General features: G+C 46.0%; 1 protein-coding gene across 10 annotated transcripts in view; it reads right to left on the bottom strand.

Moving 5' to 3' along the window:
• WDFY4 (WDFY family member 4) overlaps positions 1–17,202 on the bottom strand; it is a 239,735-nt gene that overhangs the window by 151,894 nt on the left and 70,639 nt on the right. For 9 of the 10 annotated variants that reach the window (XM_073353061.2, XM_073353064.2, XM_073353060.2 and 6 more), the window contains 7 exons: positions 14,330–14,544; positions 12,615–12,727; positions 10,994–11,201; positions 10,553–10,629; positions 9,326–9,544; positions 4,910–5,094; positions 1,271–1,502 (listed from right to left, as the gene is read on the bottom strand). In XM_073353061.2, coding sequence (XP_073209162.2) covers positions 1,271–1,502; positions 4,910–5,094; positions 9,326–9,544; positions 10,553–10,629; positions 10,994–11,201; positions 12,615–12,727; positions 14,330–14,544 — 1,249 coding nt within the window. Of the gene's footprint in view, positions 1–1,270; positions 1,503–4,909; positions 5,095–9,325; positions 9,545–10,552; positions 10,630–10,993; positions 11,202–12,614; positions 12,728–14,329; positions 14,545–14,643; positions 14,855–17,202 lie in introns of those variants that run through there. The other variant, XM_073353076.1, reaches the window with a different exon arrangement.

Below are 17,202 nucleotides of genomic sequence, written 5' to 3'. Positions count from 1 at the left end.
GTTAAAAAGCTTCTTCATTAAATTGAATGTAACTTTGTGCTCCCTGCCTCCCGCTCTCTCCCCCGCTGTGTTGCACCACTCTCCTCTGAGGGCCTGTGCAGCTAAGGAGATTGCTGTTTCCTTTTCTGCTATGTTTTTGTCTAGCACTGCACATCCCAGTTACAAAGGTTCTTCCTTAATGTCTGCCTCACCCAGACTGTAGTCTCCATAAATAACAAGATGCCCACAGAAAATGAAGAGGGTTGGTCCTGTGATCAAGTCACTGAGCTGGAAATCAGGAGACAGAGTTCTAGTCTGGGCTAGGGGAGATTGGCATTCAATTCCAGCTCCGCCACAAAAATCCCGTGTAACCCCAGGCAAGTCACTTAGGCCTGGTCTGCTCTGGCAGCAGTGTGTAAGGTACACGCCCCAGTGAAAAGCAGGCTGCTTCCACACTGCAGCGTATAGCTACACGAGGCAGTGAAAGGCTCCAGCAGCCGGGGGAGGGAGCAGTGAAAGGCTCCGGCAACAGGGAGGCAGCACGACTCTATACTGCTAAAAACAGCCGTATAGATAGGGGAGGCATGGCTGGGGCGTGTAGCAAGCCATGTAGGGTATACACCCTAGGGTTCTGGTGTCTCTGTACTCTACTCGCCTAAGCAGTGCCTCACCATCTATGCTGCGATTTATACCCATGTTAGGGGGGCGTGTAGTGTCTCTACTCAACATGCCACTGACACCGTAGACATAGCCTGAGTCTCTCTCGGCTTCAGTTCCCACGGGTCACATGAGGATAGAAGCACTAACCTACCCAACAGGGTGTAGGGGGAGGGATTCTGAGGAGAAATACACTGATGATTGTGAAGAGCTCAGATACTATGGCGATGAGGGGCATAGAGGCATGACAGATCAATCAATCTTAATTAATTCTTGACTCTGTCACAGATGTCCTGGGCGAGTCACTTAGAGCCAGATATTGAAAAGTATCTAGGTGTCTGAAGATGCAGATAGGAATTCCGGCATTCTTGAAAACCCCACTAGGTCCCTAACTCCTAGCGGAGGCCTCTCTGTGCCTCAGTTTGCCCTGTAAAATGGGGATAATTATTAAGGAACTTCATTCCACTCACTCTCAGCTGTCCTGTCTATTTAGATCATAAGGCCTTATTACACGTCCAGCACAACGGGGCCCCATCTTGTTGGAGGCCTCTAGGCACACTGGTAATGTTAATAATGGATGATAATAATAAACCACGGCAGATGTCCGGTGCAGCACGTCAGAGTCCCCGCTTACCTGGAAGCTGCACTGCTTGGAAGTTGCTGAAGTACCGGGGCCCGAGCTTGTTAATCACCTCCACCGTTTCCCCAGAGATCGACTCTTCAAACAAGTACGTCGGGCCCAGGCGCCAAGCCAAGGAGGACTTCTGTTTCCAAACGCGGGGGGTAGCTATATAGCCATAGATGTCGACGAAGGAGGATGGTTCCATGGAAATAGTGTTCCCGGGTAAGGGCTGTATGTACTGCATCTGCGCCAGAGAAAGAATTCACTTGTGTATCTGCGGAGCTGTAGGGCCTCAGCCCAGCAAGATACTGTCTGTCCTCATCCCCTCTGAAGTCAAGGGAAGTCACAGGTGCTCTGCATGTGACGTCACAGAATTAGGTCCTTACTTGCTGAAAATCCCAGTTACATAAGGACTGACATTAACACGAGGGACCACACTGTTTCACTCAGAGAAGACATAACCACATCAGGCCAAAGTCATCCCTGGTACAATCACACTGACTTGAGCAGGTTTCCACCAGGGATTAATTTGGTCCACTCTTTGCAGCACTTAAACTAGGCTTTTGTAACCTAGTCACCTGATACATCTGGTCTCTCCTTCCTGGAACAAGATAACAGGTAGACCCCTAGTGGGATCAACAGTCTCCAAAGAGTGTTCTGTGTGCTATCGGTGACCTACAGTACACTTCCAGCGATCTGTGAAGACCTTCTGATTCCCATGGGCCTGCTAAATCACCTCTTTGTTCTCAGCTGCTAAAGAGCAGCAAAGAAGCAAAATCGACATTAAATACTTCCCTGATGCTAGATATCCATGTCAGCAATTACTATAGTTGTAACAAGGATGTTCAATAATGAGTTTTGGGTTCCTAACTCCTTAAGCAACTTGGAAATCCTGGTGTTGGCCTCCAGGAATCAGCTGTCACTCTACATGACTATTTAAAGCCCCAGTCCTGCAACGTGTTCCATTTGTGCAGATCCCTGCTCCTGCACCCCATCAACTTCAACAGGGCTATTTGCCAGGGGCAGATCAAGTTACAGAACCGGGGCTTATCATTTAATAACTTGTCAATTTTCAGCTTTGATCGTAATCGAGTCAACATTGCAGCTGGGCTCTGAGGAAGGCTAGTCAACTACAATGCAGCAAAAAAGTTAAGATGCCTTTTTGGACTCTGAGGAGCAATTCTATTGTGCTCCTCTAGATTATAAAATCTAGACTGAGATCTAGATCATCTAAAATGTAAAATCCCCTGGGCAGGGACTATGTACTACTCTGTGTTTGTACAGCTCCTAGCACAGCAGGGCCCTGTTCTTGGTTAGTCCCTCCCTAGGCTCTACTATAATTAACAACTTAATAGATAATTATTTTAGAGCTGAGATTTTCAAAAGCATCGTAGTGATTTATACTTCTAAATCACTTTCAAAAGTACCATCGGGACTTGCACTCCTCAAGTCACGTAGGCACTTTTGAAAACCCCACCCAATGTGTCTTTCTTAAAGAACACCCATCCAGTTCATTTCAAATATAGTAGAAAAATCCTCTGCCTTAATCCCAGATTTAAACGTCCTTGAGGCCAATGTTCTTTTTTTGGGGGGGATAGACTTTAGAGAAGGATCCAGAATCAGGCTTGTAATGGAAACTGTGTAGCAACCATAACTGTAGAGAGGCTACTGCAAATCCATAATGACCTAGGAGACAAGTTTCAACAAGAGGAACCTAAAGGCTAGGTACCTACATTTACACCAGGCACCTAAACAAGCCATTTTCCCCAAAGTGCAGATCACTCAGCAGCTCCAGTTTACTTCAATGGAAGATCAGCATTTTGAAAAATCTGGCCACTTAAGTGCTGAAATATGGACATAGGTGCCTGCCAATTTTTGAAAAATGTTCAGTTATAATCACAAATACTAAGCAATAGTTTTCATTAGGGTAGGGATATGACTTTTATGGGGCCAGATCATCCCAAATCTGTTACTGCAGAGTCCTTATCCTTTCCTCTGAAGCATTTGGTGCTGGGGACAGAAGGAGACTGGATCAGATGGCTCTCAGGTCTGATCCTGTCTCCAATTCCCATGATCCTAAAATCCTGGCCCTAGATATTAATGACCTTTGTGTAATTCTGATTTGTTGCCCGATTTCCTCTTCATTTTCCATATCACGAAAAAAGCATCACTTCATTTCCTCAAGACATGGACTTTGGGCCCATCTCTTATTTTACTAAAGCTTTGTTTTATTTTTATTTTGACTTATGATAAACACATTTGCTGTTAATCCTTTAATCCATTGTGATGCTCAAGGCTTGTTTTATCCATGACTTCCAGTCTCGTTTAAAAGAAGGCAAATTAAATTAAATTTTCATTCTCAGAATGGCTATAGGTCCCACAAGGTACTGTGGAGACATAATTTTTCTCAAGTATGGGAAAGAGAATATTGGGAATGAAACAGATTGCTTTTACAGGAAAAGTATAACACACAGGCAAGCTTTGCGTACATCGGAATAGAGGAGTGAGAAGGAAGAGACCAAGGTTGCTATAAATGAATGACAGCGGAGTGGGGAAGGGATCTAGGGACTGCCTAGAATTGGATGACAGTTTCAGCATGGCCAACCACAAGTGTTTAAAAAGAATCACAAATAAGGCCTCAAAAATATCCTGAGATTGGCTATAAAATCTTGAAATTTAAAATAAAATAACATAAAAATAATAAATTGGTGGTTCTTTTTATTTGCGTTCTTGTTTCTGAGCCTTCAAGATGCACTGAGTTCAAGCTTTTCCCCACACCCAAAAGGTGAAGAAACTATTTTTTGTAATGAAAGCTGAGACACTTGTGAAATGACATGACTCCAGGAGCTGGGGCTTTATTAAAAATAACTAAATTTTGCAAGACTTGCAAAAAAAATCACTGTATTTTGCAATCCTCTTCCCCCCCTCCCTCATTTTGAGCCATCTTTCTTATTTCATATTAACCCATGTGAACATACCTCTTGGAAACAGACCAAGTCTATTATTTGAGGAGAAGAGCTAATTCACAGACGGTCTGATACTAGAGCTGGGAGAAGATTGGCCGGTATGCAGGGAATGACCGCCTGAGGGATGTGAAACTTAGAGTGTTCCATTGGATGCAGCAGGCAGGGCAGGGGATCCGTGGGACACACCAAACCCATAGATGTCTGAGACATAGCGGGAAATCCCATCAGTCTAAGCACTATTGTGGAAGGCTGGGCAGTAACACAGAGGATCAGTGTCTCTGCTCTGCTCCCCAGGGCCTCCTCCTGCAATTCCAACATTGAAACATTCAAAATGACTATTCCCTCTTGAAAATACAGGCCTAAAGCCTTTGCATCCCCAATTTGAGAGGACTCAAAAGTGTCCTGAATTTCAGAGGGCGAGTTCTCAGCATTACTAAGAATGGCTCTATTAAGGTGTTTCAGGTTGGGCCCCCATAATCACTGGTCACTTTTGAAAATCTAAGCCTCAATCTCTAAGGATTCGTGTGATTTCCAGTGCCAGCCTGAGCACCACGTGCTCCAACAGAGATGGACAGCATTGTTCTTTGAGGTCTCCTAGCTGTGGGATTAACAAGACAGGGAGAAACCGACCCAAGCAATGCAAATGACCAGCTGCCAAGTACGGTTTTATGAAGAGAACCTTTACCTTAGCGGAGCCAAGTATCTGTCCGTTGATATATGCCGAAACTATGCAGCTCCTTTTTGTTTCCTTAGCAACCGTCACTGTGAGGTGATGCCACTGCCCTGTGGCTAGCTGTTGGGTGCAGCTGAACTCAATCTGAGTTGGGGCTGAGGGGTGATTTGGGACCTCCATTTCAGGTTCCATGATGTCTGCACAGAAAGAACAAGCACTTAAGCGGCAGGCAGACAGAGCAGAGGCTGTCTTTTACCGTGCGTTTGCACAAGGCCCAGCAAAATACAGCCTCAATCCTGATGCGGACCTCTGGGCATTATTTCAATGCAACTAATATTAACGTACTGACTGGGAAACTGAAGCACAGAGAGGTGAAGTGACTTGCCCAAGATCACAGAGTCAGTCAGTGTCAGAGCCAGGGATAGGACTGCGGAGCTTCTGGAAAGCAGTTATGGAGGGGAGGGAGGGAGCAATAAAAGTCAGTGTATATATTATCTAAACTACTGGAGTCCTATTATCAAGACCTAAGGTTTCCCTAAGCCTCGAAATTCACACAGTGTGTACCGGAGCTGAGCTCCCAAATACCGCCGGCTCTCAAGAACAATGGTTTGTTCCCAAAGTCCTGAGTGCTGTAAAATGAAACTGATTCTAAACAAGACAAAGCCTCAAGTCTTCATTGATTGAGTTGCTATGGAAAGGATCTCTTAGAGGCTGAACAAGTGCAGATCCTTTGTATGTGGTGACTGCATTATGGAGACAGGTAAGCTGGCGTTTTCAAAGGTGCCTAAGGGAGCTGGGCACCCAGCTCAATGGGAATCAGGCACCTAACTCCATTAGACTTCTTTGAAAATCCCAGCTGCACTGTACCCCCTACTCCCAGTCCCAGCCCCTTCTCCCATGGATTAATCAGGGTCACGTGTGAATTACCAAGCACAGCTCTGATAATTGGATAAGAAGAAATGGATAAGTGACAGCCTGAGAATAGCCATTCAAAAATCAGGGAAACTAACTAGCTGTTTGCTTTGGAAGCCAGGAGATCAGGGGGTGTTCACTGCCATCTCAGTCCCCTCTATGCTCCAGATCTGTGCACGGCCCTCATGTCATTATCAGTGAGAATAAGAACAGGTATTAATTTATACACTGCACTATTCTCAAAGACTTCTGGACACCTGGCACAATTTAGCACATTAATTTAGCATCGTCTCCTTCAACAGCAGAATATTAATGGCAAAAGGGGTGTCATTTTACATACCTAAGAAACCATTCTTGTTGGAGAAGACTCACATTCTTGTGGGGAAGATACACATTAGATGTTCGTGCAGGTGCCAGGGTACAGCAACAAGGGGATCTATATTATCTAATACTGTGACTAGGGCAGACATAGCAATAATAGGTTTCAGATAGCAGCCGTTGTTAGTCTGCATTCGCAAAAAGAAAAGGAGGACTTGTGGCACCTTAGATTTGTTAGTCTCTAAGGTGGCACAAGTACTCCTTTTCTTACAGCAATAATACTAGCTCTTACACAGCCACACAGTAACATACATATACAACTGGACTACAGAATTTCTGTTCTTTAGAAGTAACCTAGAATGACGTATTGTCTGTGCGTGCACGCATGCATGGAGACACACCCTCACTCCAGGTACTTCTCAACAACTGGGACTTTGTAGTCCAGTCACAGTAATACAGCAACACACGAGCAAGCTCCAGAACACCTTCTACCAAACATCAAAGGGAACTTACGTCATATTCCAATACATTTCAATGCACTGCCCCACAGCCTAACATAACCATTTCTGTAGGGGCTCAACATGTACTTGTAAGTCACTACCAACTCTTACTAAGCCTAGAGGTGGGTGAAATGGTTTGGCTAAATAGTAAATGTGCCAGAAATGCAGTTTTGGGGCAAACAAACTCATTTGTGAATAAAGGTTGAATTTGGCGAATAGTATCGGACAAATATGAATGAAAATAATTTTTCTGAAAAACACCTAAACGGTTTGCTTTGACATTTTCTAAATGAATCCTTTAGACACTTCATTTTGAAAATGTTGCTTCGAATAGATGTTCAAAATGGTTCATTCAACCTGGATAAAATTTTCAGTTTTTCATTATGTCGAGGAAAAAACCAACAACAAAATCCATTTTGGTTCAAAATGAACGGATTTTTTTTCTGTTCAGTGGCCAAACTGGAAAAAAAAAACAATGATCTGCTCAGCTCTGAGTAAGACAAATCAAATGATTGCTTAAATACAGCCAGATGGCCTCTGTTTTTGATGTCAGGTTTACAGATCCCACCTGGGATAACACAATGCTATTCACACACTGTATAATGGAAGTAGGAGACAGGATCTTTCACACGTGTTCAGTGATTCTCTTGAGGGTTGGGGAAAGGAATCAGAAATGTAATTAAAAAGAAGAATAAAAGAGCACACAATGCACAATGTATCTGTTTAATTTGCAATTAAATCTGCATCAATTTCACTCCACTTTCACTCCAAGCAGTACAAAGTTCTGCTAATTGCAATAAACTATACTGTCCAAAGTAGAGCACTGAAAATCAAGTGCAAAGAATAGAAGTGGAGTAATAAATAGAATCGATATTAATTCTTGGGTGAATTCCAGATCTTTTGGGTGAGTACAAATCTCGTGTGCCTGGCCACTGAGCCAGCCCCAATCTAATCCTGGTAGAGGGGTTGGGAAAGGAGAATGTCAGAATACATATGATTGGTTGTCATCTGGGATATAACAGAGCAGCCTGGGGGCTACTCTAACCCACACTGATGCTGGCACAGATCCACCCTGAGAATCAGGGAGATGTAGCAGCTCCATGTCTTTGCTGTACGAAGCACAAATTCAGCAGGACCGAGAATCTAGACCACCATCTCTGTCCTGCTAGGATCCAGGATTACACTGACTCACACCAGATGATGCGTTTTGGTGTTTGCTTCACGAGCTGCTGACAGTGTTGTACAGCCACAACCCCCAAACACCTGAGGCAGATTGTTTTGTACCACTCTGCACAAGTCTGGCCTGAGGATTTGGCGGAGGGACAGCGAGATGATTCTTTCAGACATGCCTCAAGCTTACTTGGCTGACATTACATATTCCAGTCAGCAGCACTCCCCAAGGGATCACATGCACTCTGGCCCTGGCCCTCTCCCACCCCCTAAAACTGGACTGGGGCTGCACAGCGACCAGACACACCGGCAGCTCCACCACCCCAGGGAATTCTCACTTGGCCAACTAGTGCTGTTGATTGTATGTGGAAGGCACCCAGGGCTAGGTTCAAAAAGCATTTAGGCACCTACATTTTAGGTTCCACTGCAATTCACAAAACTCCCATTGAACTTTGTGCCCATTTCTGCCTCTGGCCTATGTGCTGCTGCCTCCTTCTAGGCTCCTGGGCACCCATCTCCTGCCTAAGCTCCAGAGCGATTCCCAAACAAGGGGAAGACAGGCATTCAGCTGCCTAACCCGTGTGTGGGGTCCAGGCTGGAGGGCATGCTCAGAGATCGCCTCCCAGATCAGGGAGGGGAGGAGGGCCTCCCTTGTAACTTGTATCCACAATGGAACAGCTTCCGTGGGAGAGACTGAAAGACCGCACATCACAGTATCCCATGGCACAGTGATGAGGGCAGATCCCTGTACAAATCCCTTCTCCTCATCGGGGGGGTGGGGGAGGGGACGGGCTTGAATGAGGGGAATCCCACATCCCAGGTGAGTACCCCAACCATGAGGCTAAAAATAATGAGGGAGGTCATCCAGCATCATCCACCACAGCGTGTGACCCCCCCCCCAGCTTCCTTTTCAGAGCTCCTGAGATGCCTAACTCCAAAGAAGGTTCCTGCATTGTGGATCACAAGCAGAGCTAGGTGCCGCCCTGCAGCCCAGATGTAGGCACCTATCCCCACAGGCTCAGTGCACAGCGTTTTTGTTGGCCCTTCCCATTGGCTGGCTTAGGCAAGGAGCTGCCTAGTGCACTGGGTTTTGTGAATCACTGTCAAAGGGGGCTGTCTCTCCCCATTTACTGTCTAGGGAGCGGAGGTGCCTCAACTCAGGCTTTGCAGGATTTTCTAGGCGCCAGGAAGTTAAGCCTTGCGACACCCAGCATCATAATGCTGAAGTCCCTTTGTGAATACAGGCGTCTGATGCTGCAGTGATGGGTGGCAGTACAGAACCCAGAGATAAATAGATACAGGTAAGAGGGGGAAGGGATCTTTGGTCCCCCACCCTTCCACTCCTTTTCCCTTTCGACCCCAGTGATTAGTGGATAGCTGTTTCTGTTTTCCAATGCTCTTTCCAAGGCAGAGGGCTAGAATTCCTTTTTAAAAGGAAAGTAGAGATTGCCCTTTAAATATCTAGTTCCGCCGAATGACTGAGGCCCTGGCCTTGTGGTGCCCAGCGGCTGACCGTGGAAAGCTTTACCCAGTGGCTGGAACTCCACTTCCTCTGTAGAGATGACCAAGGAGCGGTCTGTGGGGGAGAAGCTGACAGCAAAGCAGACAAACTCCTGCTCCATCCTCGACATGTGCCGCACCACGGTGAGGAAGCGCAGGCGGTGGGCATCACGGGCAGAGCAGAACCTGCTGACCAGGAACCAGGAGGAGACAGTCAGGCCGCCCGAGGGTGGGAACAGTCTAGCACCTGCAGGAAGGAAACGAAATGAATGTGAGGAAACAGGCTCCCCTGCCCCGTCCCTAACAACAGGGTTTTGTTCCTTTCATCTGAGGATCTCAGAGCCCTTTTCAAATATTAATCTAGAGCCCTGTGAGGCACAGAGCAGTCAAATGACTTCTCTGAAGTACCCCAGCATGTAAGTGGAAGCAGTAACTGTGGAATCCAGGAGCTTTAATTCCAAGTCCCCCCACTCCCCCCTACTAGACAGCACTGCCTCTCTTACTATTGTGCCAGACAGGATGTGTGTGGGCCAGGATTAACTGAAGAGAAATGTGGCACCTTAGAGACTAACAAATTTATTAGAGCATAAGCTTTCATGGGATACATGAAAGCTTATGCTCTAAAAAATTTGTTAGTCTCTAAGGTGCCACAAGTACTCCTGTTCTTTTTGCGGCTACAGACTAACATGGCTGCTACTCTGAAACCTGAAGAGAAATGGGGTCACCAGGCCACTGACTAAGGAGAGAGACACTTAGAGGTTTGCCTCCTGTGGGGGGAGTCCAGATCTGGAATTGGAACCGAGCTTCCCCAGAGTTCAGAGAATTCTAGAGGTCAGAGATGGAGGAGACCTAGCAGATCCTCCAGGGGCCAATGCAAGATTCTTACAGACAGGATGTTTCCAAGTGTTTTATCCAGCCTAGTTTTAAATGTTTCAAGTGATGCAGCTTCTGTCCCTTCCTCTGGGGGATTATCCCACAGTCTAATGGATCTCACCTGTTAGAGTGTTTTCCTGGTATCTGCCCTGCCTTAAGCCACCCCTTTACTCCTAACAGTCAGAGCAGATGTTGCAGCGTGGCCTGTTGCAGAGAGAGGCCTGAGCTCTATACCTCAGAGCTGAATCTGAGGCAAGAGTTGGGAGGGTGTTGAAGCAGTGGTCTTGTATGCGGCCATCTCTGGCTACCGCAGGATGCCTGAGAACAGGAGGGCTATGTTCATCTTTCTCAGAAGGCTCCATGTGAACCAGCAGGTACCTACCCATTCCAATCCCTCCTGAGATGGAGTGTTCCACATTGGGGCCCATCACAGTGGAGAGCGTGGGGAGGAACAAACAGCTGCAAAACAAAGAAAGCAGAAATTCAAGCCTGTCTCAGCGAGCTATTAAGGACCTGGCTCTGTGCTCTTTCCGCACGCCAACCTCCCACTGACTACAATCCTGCAGCCTCAGCCCCTCAGTGGGTCCAGGCTGATGATGAGGGTAAGAGCATGGCAGAGATGGAGGGGACCTAGCATATCCTCCAGGGGCCAATGCAGGATCACTAGGAGGGCTGTGGGTAGACTGTATGAGTTGCTAGCAGTGCTGCACGGAGGGGAATTATGGGAGCAGGAGGATCTGCTATGACTCTCTTGTTTGGTCCAAAATAAGAGACTGGAGGCTCTGTAAAGTGATACAAAAAGCAGCATGAATCGCAGCAATACCCGTATCCCTCAGGGGACATGTCGAACTCCACGAAGGACGGTGCCAAGGAAGTGCTGTGTGGCTGGAAGTTCCGCGGCGACGTCATGGAGATGAGACTCATAGATGTCTGGAGAGCCATCGCAGAGCCCCTGGACGCCCGTGGGGAACTGGTGTTCCGCGTGGCTAGCTGAGTAACCACAGGATTGTCTGGTACGGCTGCTCCTGAATCTACGACAATAAAGCCCATCATTAGCAATGCACAGTGCTGTCATTGCTTCCATTCTGTAGCATGCTTCTTTCCAATTCATTGATTGCAGCCACAAAGCATGTATCTGATCAGTCACGGCTTCCCCCTCTATGCTCAATTAGTCCTCAGTGGGCTGCAGAAATCTTTCTGGTGCTGCAGAGGGTGTGGGGGGTGAAATAGGAGTGGAGCTGGGGGAATGATGCATTGTTCAGTCAGTCAGCAATTTTGCAAAATCAGAAAAAACACACATTTTTTCACATTGAACAGAAAATGAAATTTTAAATTTTTTGCAGCAAATCGAAAAAAAGCCAAAACAAGTTTCCTTTCAGATCAGACGAAACGTTTTGTTTGGACAAAACTGAAACTTTTGATTTTGATGTCAACGTTTCTTGAATGTTTTTGAACTTTGAAATAAAATTAAAGGAAATTTTGAAAAGAAACATTGGTTCAAACTGAAAAATCAAAACGTTGCCATGGGGGACGGGCAGGGTGGGGGGAGAAGGAGCCGGCGGTGGTGGTAGGGTTTTTTTTTTGGTTTTATACAAACGGTTTGGTGCACAAATTCACAGAGTATTTCAGTGTCAACAAACCTGCATTGGTCAGCGAAAAAAGTTTCAGACAAAAGCGTCCCCCAGTCGTAGGTGAGGTCTGCGAGAAGAGCTCTGAGAAGCAGCTCTTCTTCCCCAACATAGCTCCTCAGGTAGGAGTGCACTTCCCTGCCCTCTTCCTCCTTGGGGCAGGTGCCTAACCCTGCTGGTTCCTTTCCCCACCTCCATCATTCAATAGCTGAAGGGCTAAACCCAACGGGCAGGTGAGTGCTGAGTTTGTGCCTGTGCAGAACTTGTGGGGCTGGTTCTCCACCACCCTGCCCCTTATGGAGTTACTGGCGCATGTGCAAAACACGTGTATGGGGTGGGAATTCTATCATTATGGTTTTGTACCAGTGAGGAGCACAGGGCGTGTGCTGCCTGAAGTGAATAATGCTCCGTATAGATGCACTCCCTCTAGATCCACAGGAGAAGGCAGGTATGCTCATGCCCCCAGCCCAGTAGGCCATACACCTTTGGGGAGCACTGCTGGATGAGCTAGTGTAAACCACCGGTCAGCATCCCACTCTGTGTGAGGATTTGAGTTTATCACAGCCTCAGGGACAGAGTCTATCATGAGCTCAAGCTATCAAACCTCGGCTTTGAGCTCTGAACACTCTTGGCTCAGCTCCTGCTGTTGATCAACATGCCAGTTTGTCACAGTGGCCCACTCTAGAGACTAATGTTCTCTGGCACGCTAGATCTGCGCTGTGCCTGGCTTCTCAGCAAGTAGGTCTGGCAGCAGCTTTCCTTCCCCAGCATGCGCACCCGGAATACCAACTCCATTCTCCACGCTGCTGCTCTCACCTTCACTGCAAGCTGCTTTACACAAACTAGTCTCTTGATACAATGGAGTCTTAGCCGGGTTTTCGCACGCCCCAGTCATGGCTGGCGGAGGGGTCCCAAGCCAGAGGAACTGCCTGAGAACACAAACACCTTTGTATAGGATATATGGGAGCACTGCCATCAATGCATACACAGCAAAGCCCTGAGGTTACTGCCTTCTAGCTAGTGAGGCCAACTTTACTTTGAAAGGCAGAGTGGGACAAAAAATAGAAATCACACTCTAAAGCTTTTCCCCACACAAAAGAATGGCTTTTTGGCGGAATCAACATTTTCCAAAATTAAAGAAAACATTGTTTGTTTCATCTTCTTTTATCCCTCACTTTCTTAACTTGTTTTTTATTGGGGGGGCGAGGGGGGAATCCACATTTGAAACAAAACAAAAATCTTCATATTCATTGTTTTCATCAAATTTCTTTTTTTCAAAAATTCCTGGAAAAGTTTCAAATGGAATGAAATAAATGGATTTTCTCTTATTTTTTGGTTTAAAAAGAAAGAAAGAAAGAAAGAAAGAAAGAAAGAAAGAAAGAAAGAAAGAAAGAAAGAAAGAAAGAAAGAAAGAAAGAAAGAAAGAAAGAAAGAAAGAAAGAAAGAAAGAAAGAAAGAAAGAAAGAAAGAAAGAAAGAAAGAAAGAAAGAAAGAAAGAAAGAAAGAAAGAAAGAAAGAAAGAAAGAAAGAAAGCTGTTTTACCAGCTCTGCAGAAAAGCCTATGTGTACACCGGCCTGGGCATGAGTTTAAATCAGTAACACCACCACACCATATCTGAAATGCAAAGGATAATCAAGAGGCCACTGATTTCATAAGGATCTTGCAAGCCACCTGACACTCTTAAAGGAAGACATTCCTAAAACCAGGTGTCCCCTAAATCCTTAAAAAAAATCAGTTGCCTCTTGATTATCCTCTGCATTTCAGATATGATGTGATGGAGTCGCGGATTTCAACATCCCTAATATTAGCACCACAAGGCTGGTTATATCTTCCCCAATATTTTTCTCTCTCCCAGATCTTTGCTTTGTCTGGTGCTGGCTGCGATTTGCAGACGAAGTTCCACAGTGCCATGAGAAAAGCTGAATTTCCAGCCAAACCAGAAGGAGGAAGCTTTAGAAATCTCACAAGAAAACAATCTACAGCTCAGCTTTGGACAAGATGTTCGGAGAATCTGGACAAATTTGTGGTGCGCATTCAAACCCAGCCTGCACTCCACTCCTTCCAAAGCCCACGCCACACTGGCCTTTGTTAGCTTTATTGGAGACTGTGTGGTCTATTGATGTGAGCAAGAGACTGAGCAATATGACTCCTGGGTCTGTCTTTGACAGTGTGCGCAAATGTGGGAAAATCGATGCATCTCTTTGCACCTCAGTTTCCCCATCTGAAAAACAGGAAAATAATCCTTTCCTCCTAGGTGTACTGCACTTCTTTAATTAATTAACATCTGTCAAGTGCTTTGAGATCCCTGGGTGGAAGGTTCTACAGAAATGCTAAGATTTACTACCCTAGGTCCCAATTCTGCAATTTATTCAAGCATGTCCCTAACTTTCACCCTGTGGGGTGTCCCAGCTGGGTGAAGTGTCTTGCTGAATCACAGTGCTAGTTTGTGTTAGTCTATTTCCTTAAAGGATCCACAGCCTTAGTGCAGAAAGACACTATAAAACCACTTTGCTAAATACAGATCCGGTACCTTAATACATCTGGCTCAATGGATTGTGAGGCCAGCTTCTCAAAAATCCTGATGAGAGGCAGGTGCAATGGGTGGCTGTCATTGTTCAGAGCATGCTGACAGGAGGTTATGATGGTGCTCAGCAAGCCGGATGCGCACATCACCTGACGGCTCTTCTCCGATTTCACCAAGGACTGGACGTGATCGGCCACAGCGCATTGGATTTCCTGGGAAAGCTAAAACAAAGAGAGGGCTGGTGTCAGTGTGCCTGAGACCCTAACTCCACAGACTGGCTCCATGTGGATCCTTGATTTCAATGGGCTCCAGAGAGCTGCAGAGGTCCACCCAAGAGCAGCAGCTTGCAGGATCGGCGTCTACAGCAATGCTGCTTTGATTAAATCCATTAGTGGCTGTGCCATAAAATTCAGCATCAGGAGAGCCCAGCCATCTTCTCCCATCTGACTACTGCTCAGTCATCTGTGGTCAAGATCTCTTGCAGAAACACCATGTTTGTGAAGGGACTAAGGTAGAAGTCAGTCAGTTCCCCTGTATAAGACAGAGATAACACCACTTGCTCTCTCACGATACACAGGGCATGATCCAGCAAAGCATGTAAGCACATGCTTAACTTTAAGCACATGGGCAGTCACACTAATGTGACCTATGTCAGAGTAACAGCCGTGTTAGTCTGTATTCGCAAAAAGAAAAGGAGTACTTGTGGCACCTTAGAGACTAACCAATTTATTTGAGCATAAGCTTTCGTGAGCTACAGCTCACTTCATCGGATGCATACTGTGGAAAGTGTAGAAGATCTTTTTATACACACAAAGCATGAAAAATGGGTGTTTACCACTACAAAAGATTTTCTCTCCCCCCACCCCACTCTCCTGCATTGGCACCCTGGCAGCAGGATTGTCTGGCTATGTAGACTCCCTCCTCAGACCCTACGCAACCAGCACTCCCAGCTACCTTCAAGACACCACTGACTTCCTGAGGAAACTACAATCCATCGGTGATCTTCCTGATAACACCATCCTGGCCCCTATGGATGTAGAAGCCCTCTACGGATGTAGAAGCCCTCTACACCAACATTCCACACAAAGATGGACTACAAGCCGTCAAGAACACTATCCCCGATAATGTCACGGCTAACCTGGTGGCTGAACTTTGTGACTTTGTCCTTACCCATAACTATTTTACATTTGGGGACAATGTATACCTTCAAATCAGTGGCACTGCTATGGGTACCCGCGTGGCCCCACAGTATGCCAACATTTTTATGGCTGACTTAGAACAACGCTTCCTCAGCTCTCGTCCCCTAACGCCCCTACTCTACTTGCGCTATATTGATGACATCTTCATTATCTGGACCCATGGAAAAGAAGCCCTTGAGGAATTCCACCATGATTTCAACAATTTCCATTCCACCATCAACCTCAGCCTGGTCCAGTCCACACAAGAGATCCACTTCCTGGACACTACAGTGCTAATAAACAATGGTCACATAAACACCACCCTATACCGGAAACCTACTGACCGCTATTCCTACCTACATGCTTCCAGCTTTCACCCTGACCACACCACATGATCCATTGTCTACAGCCAAGCTCTATGATACAACCGCATTTGCTCCAACCCCTCAGACAGAGACAAACACCTACAAGATCTCTATCAAGCATTCTTACAACTACAATACCCACCTGTGGAAGTGAAGAAACAGATTGATAGAGCCAGAAGAGTTCCCAGAAGTCATCTACTACAAGACAGGCCTAACAAAGAAAATAACAGAACGCCACTAGCCGTTACCTTCAGCCCCCAACTAAAACCCCTCCAACGCATTATTAAGGATCTACAACCTATCCTGAAGGATGACCCAACACTCTCACAAATCTTGGGAGACAGGCCAGTCCTTGCCTACAGACAGCCCCCCAACCTGAAGCAAATACTCACCAGCAACCACACACCACACAACAGAACCACTAACCCAGGAACCTATCCTTGCAACAAAGCCCGTTCCCAACTGTGCCCACATAGCTATTCAGGGGACACCATCACAGGGCCTAATAACATCAGCCACACTATCAGAGGCTCGTTCACCTGCACATCCACCAACGTGATATATGCCACCATGTGCCAGCAATGCCCCTCTGCCATGTACATTGGTCAAACTGGACAGTCTCTACGTAAAAGAATAAATGGACACAAATCACATGTCAAGAATTATAACATTCATAAACCAGTCGGAGAATACTTCAATCTCTCTGGTCACGCGATTACAGACATGAAAGTTGTGATATTACAACAAAAAAAACTTCAAAACCAGACTCCAGCGAGAGACTGTTGAATTGGAATTCATCTGCAAATTGGATACAATTAACTTAGGCTTGAATAGAGACTGGGAGTGGCTAAGTCATTATGCAAGGTAACCTATTTCCCCTTGTTTTTTCCTACTCCCCCCCACTTCCTCAGACGTTCTTGTTAAACCCTGGATTTGTGCTGGAAATGGCCCACCTTGATTATCATACACACTGTAAGGAGAGTGATCACTTTAGATAACCTATTACCAGCAGGAGAGTGGGGTGGGGGGAGAGAAAACCTTTTGTAGTGGTAAACACCTGTTTTTTCATGCTTTGTGTGTATAAAAAGATCTTCTATACTTTCCACAGTATGCATCCGATGAAGTGAGCTGTAGCTCACGAAAGCTTACGCTCAAATAAATTGGTTAGTCTCTAAGGTGCCACAAGTACTCCTTTTCTTAATGTGACCTACTCAGTGCTTTAGAAACAACCATGAATTAAGGCCTTGATCCAGTAAAAATCTTCAGCACCTGCTTAACTTTAAGCACCGCTTAAGTGCTTTGCTGAATGGAGGCCTTCAGTTGTTCTTAAGCACTT

The sequence above is a fragment of the Lepidochelys kempii genome, chromosome 7 (assembly GCF_965140285.1).
Source record: "Lepidochelys kempii isolate rLepKem1 chromosome 7, rLepKem1.hap1, whole genome shotgun sequence".
Taxonomy (NCBI): Eukaryota; Metazoa; Chordata; order Testudines; family Cheloniidae; genus Lepidochelys; species Lepidochelys kempii.
The sequence above is the reverse complement of the archived record's forward strand: the minus strand, read 5'-3'. Positions and strand labels throughout refer to the sequence as shown.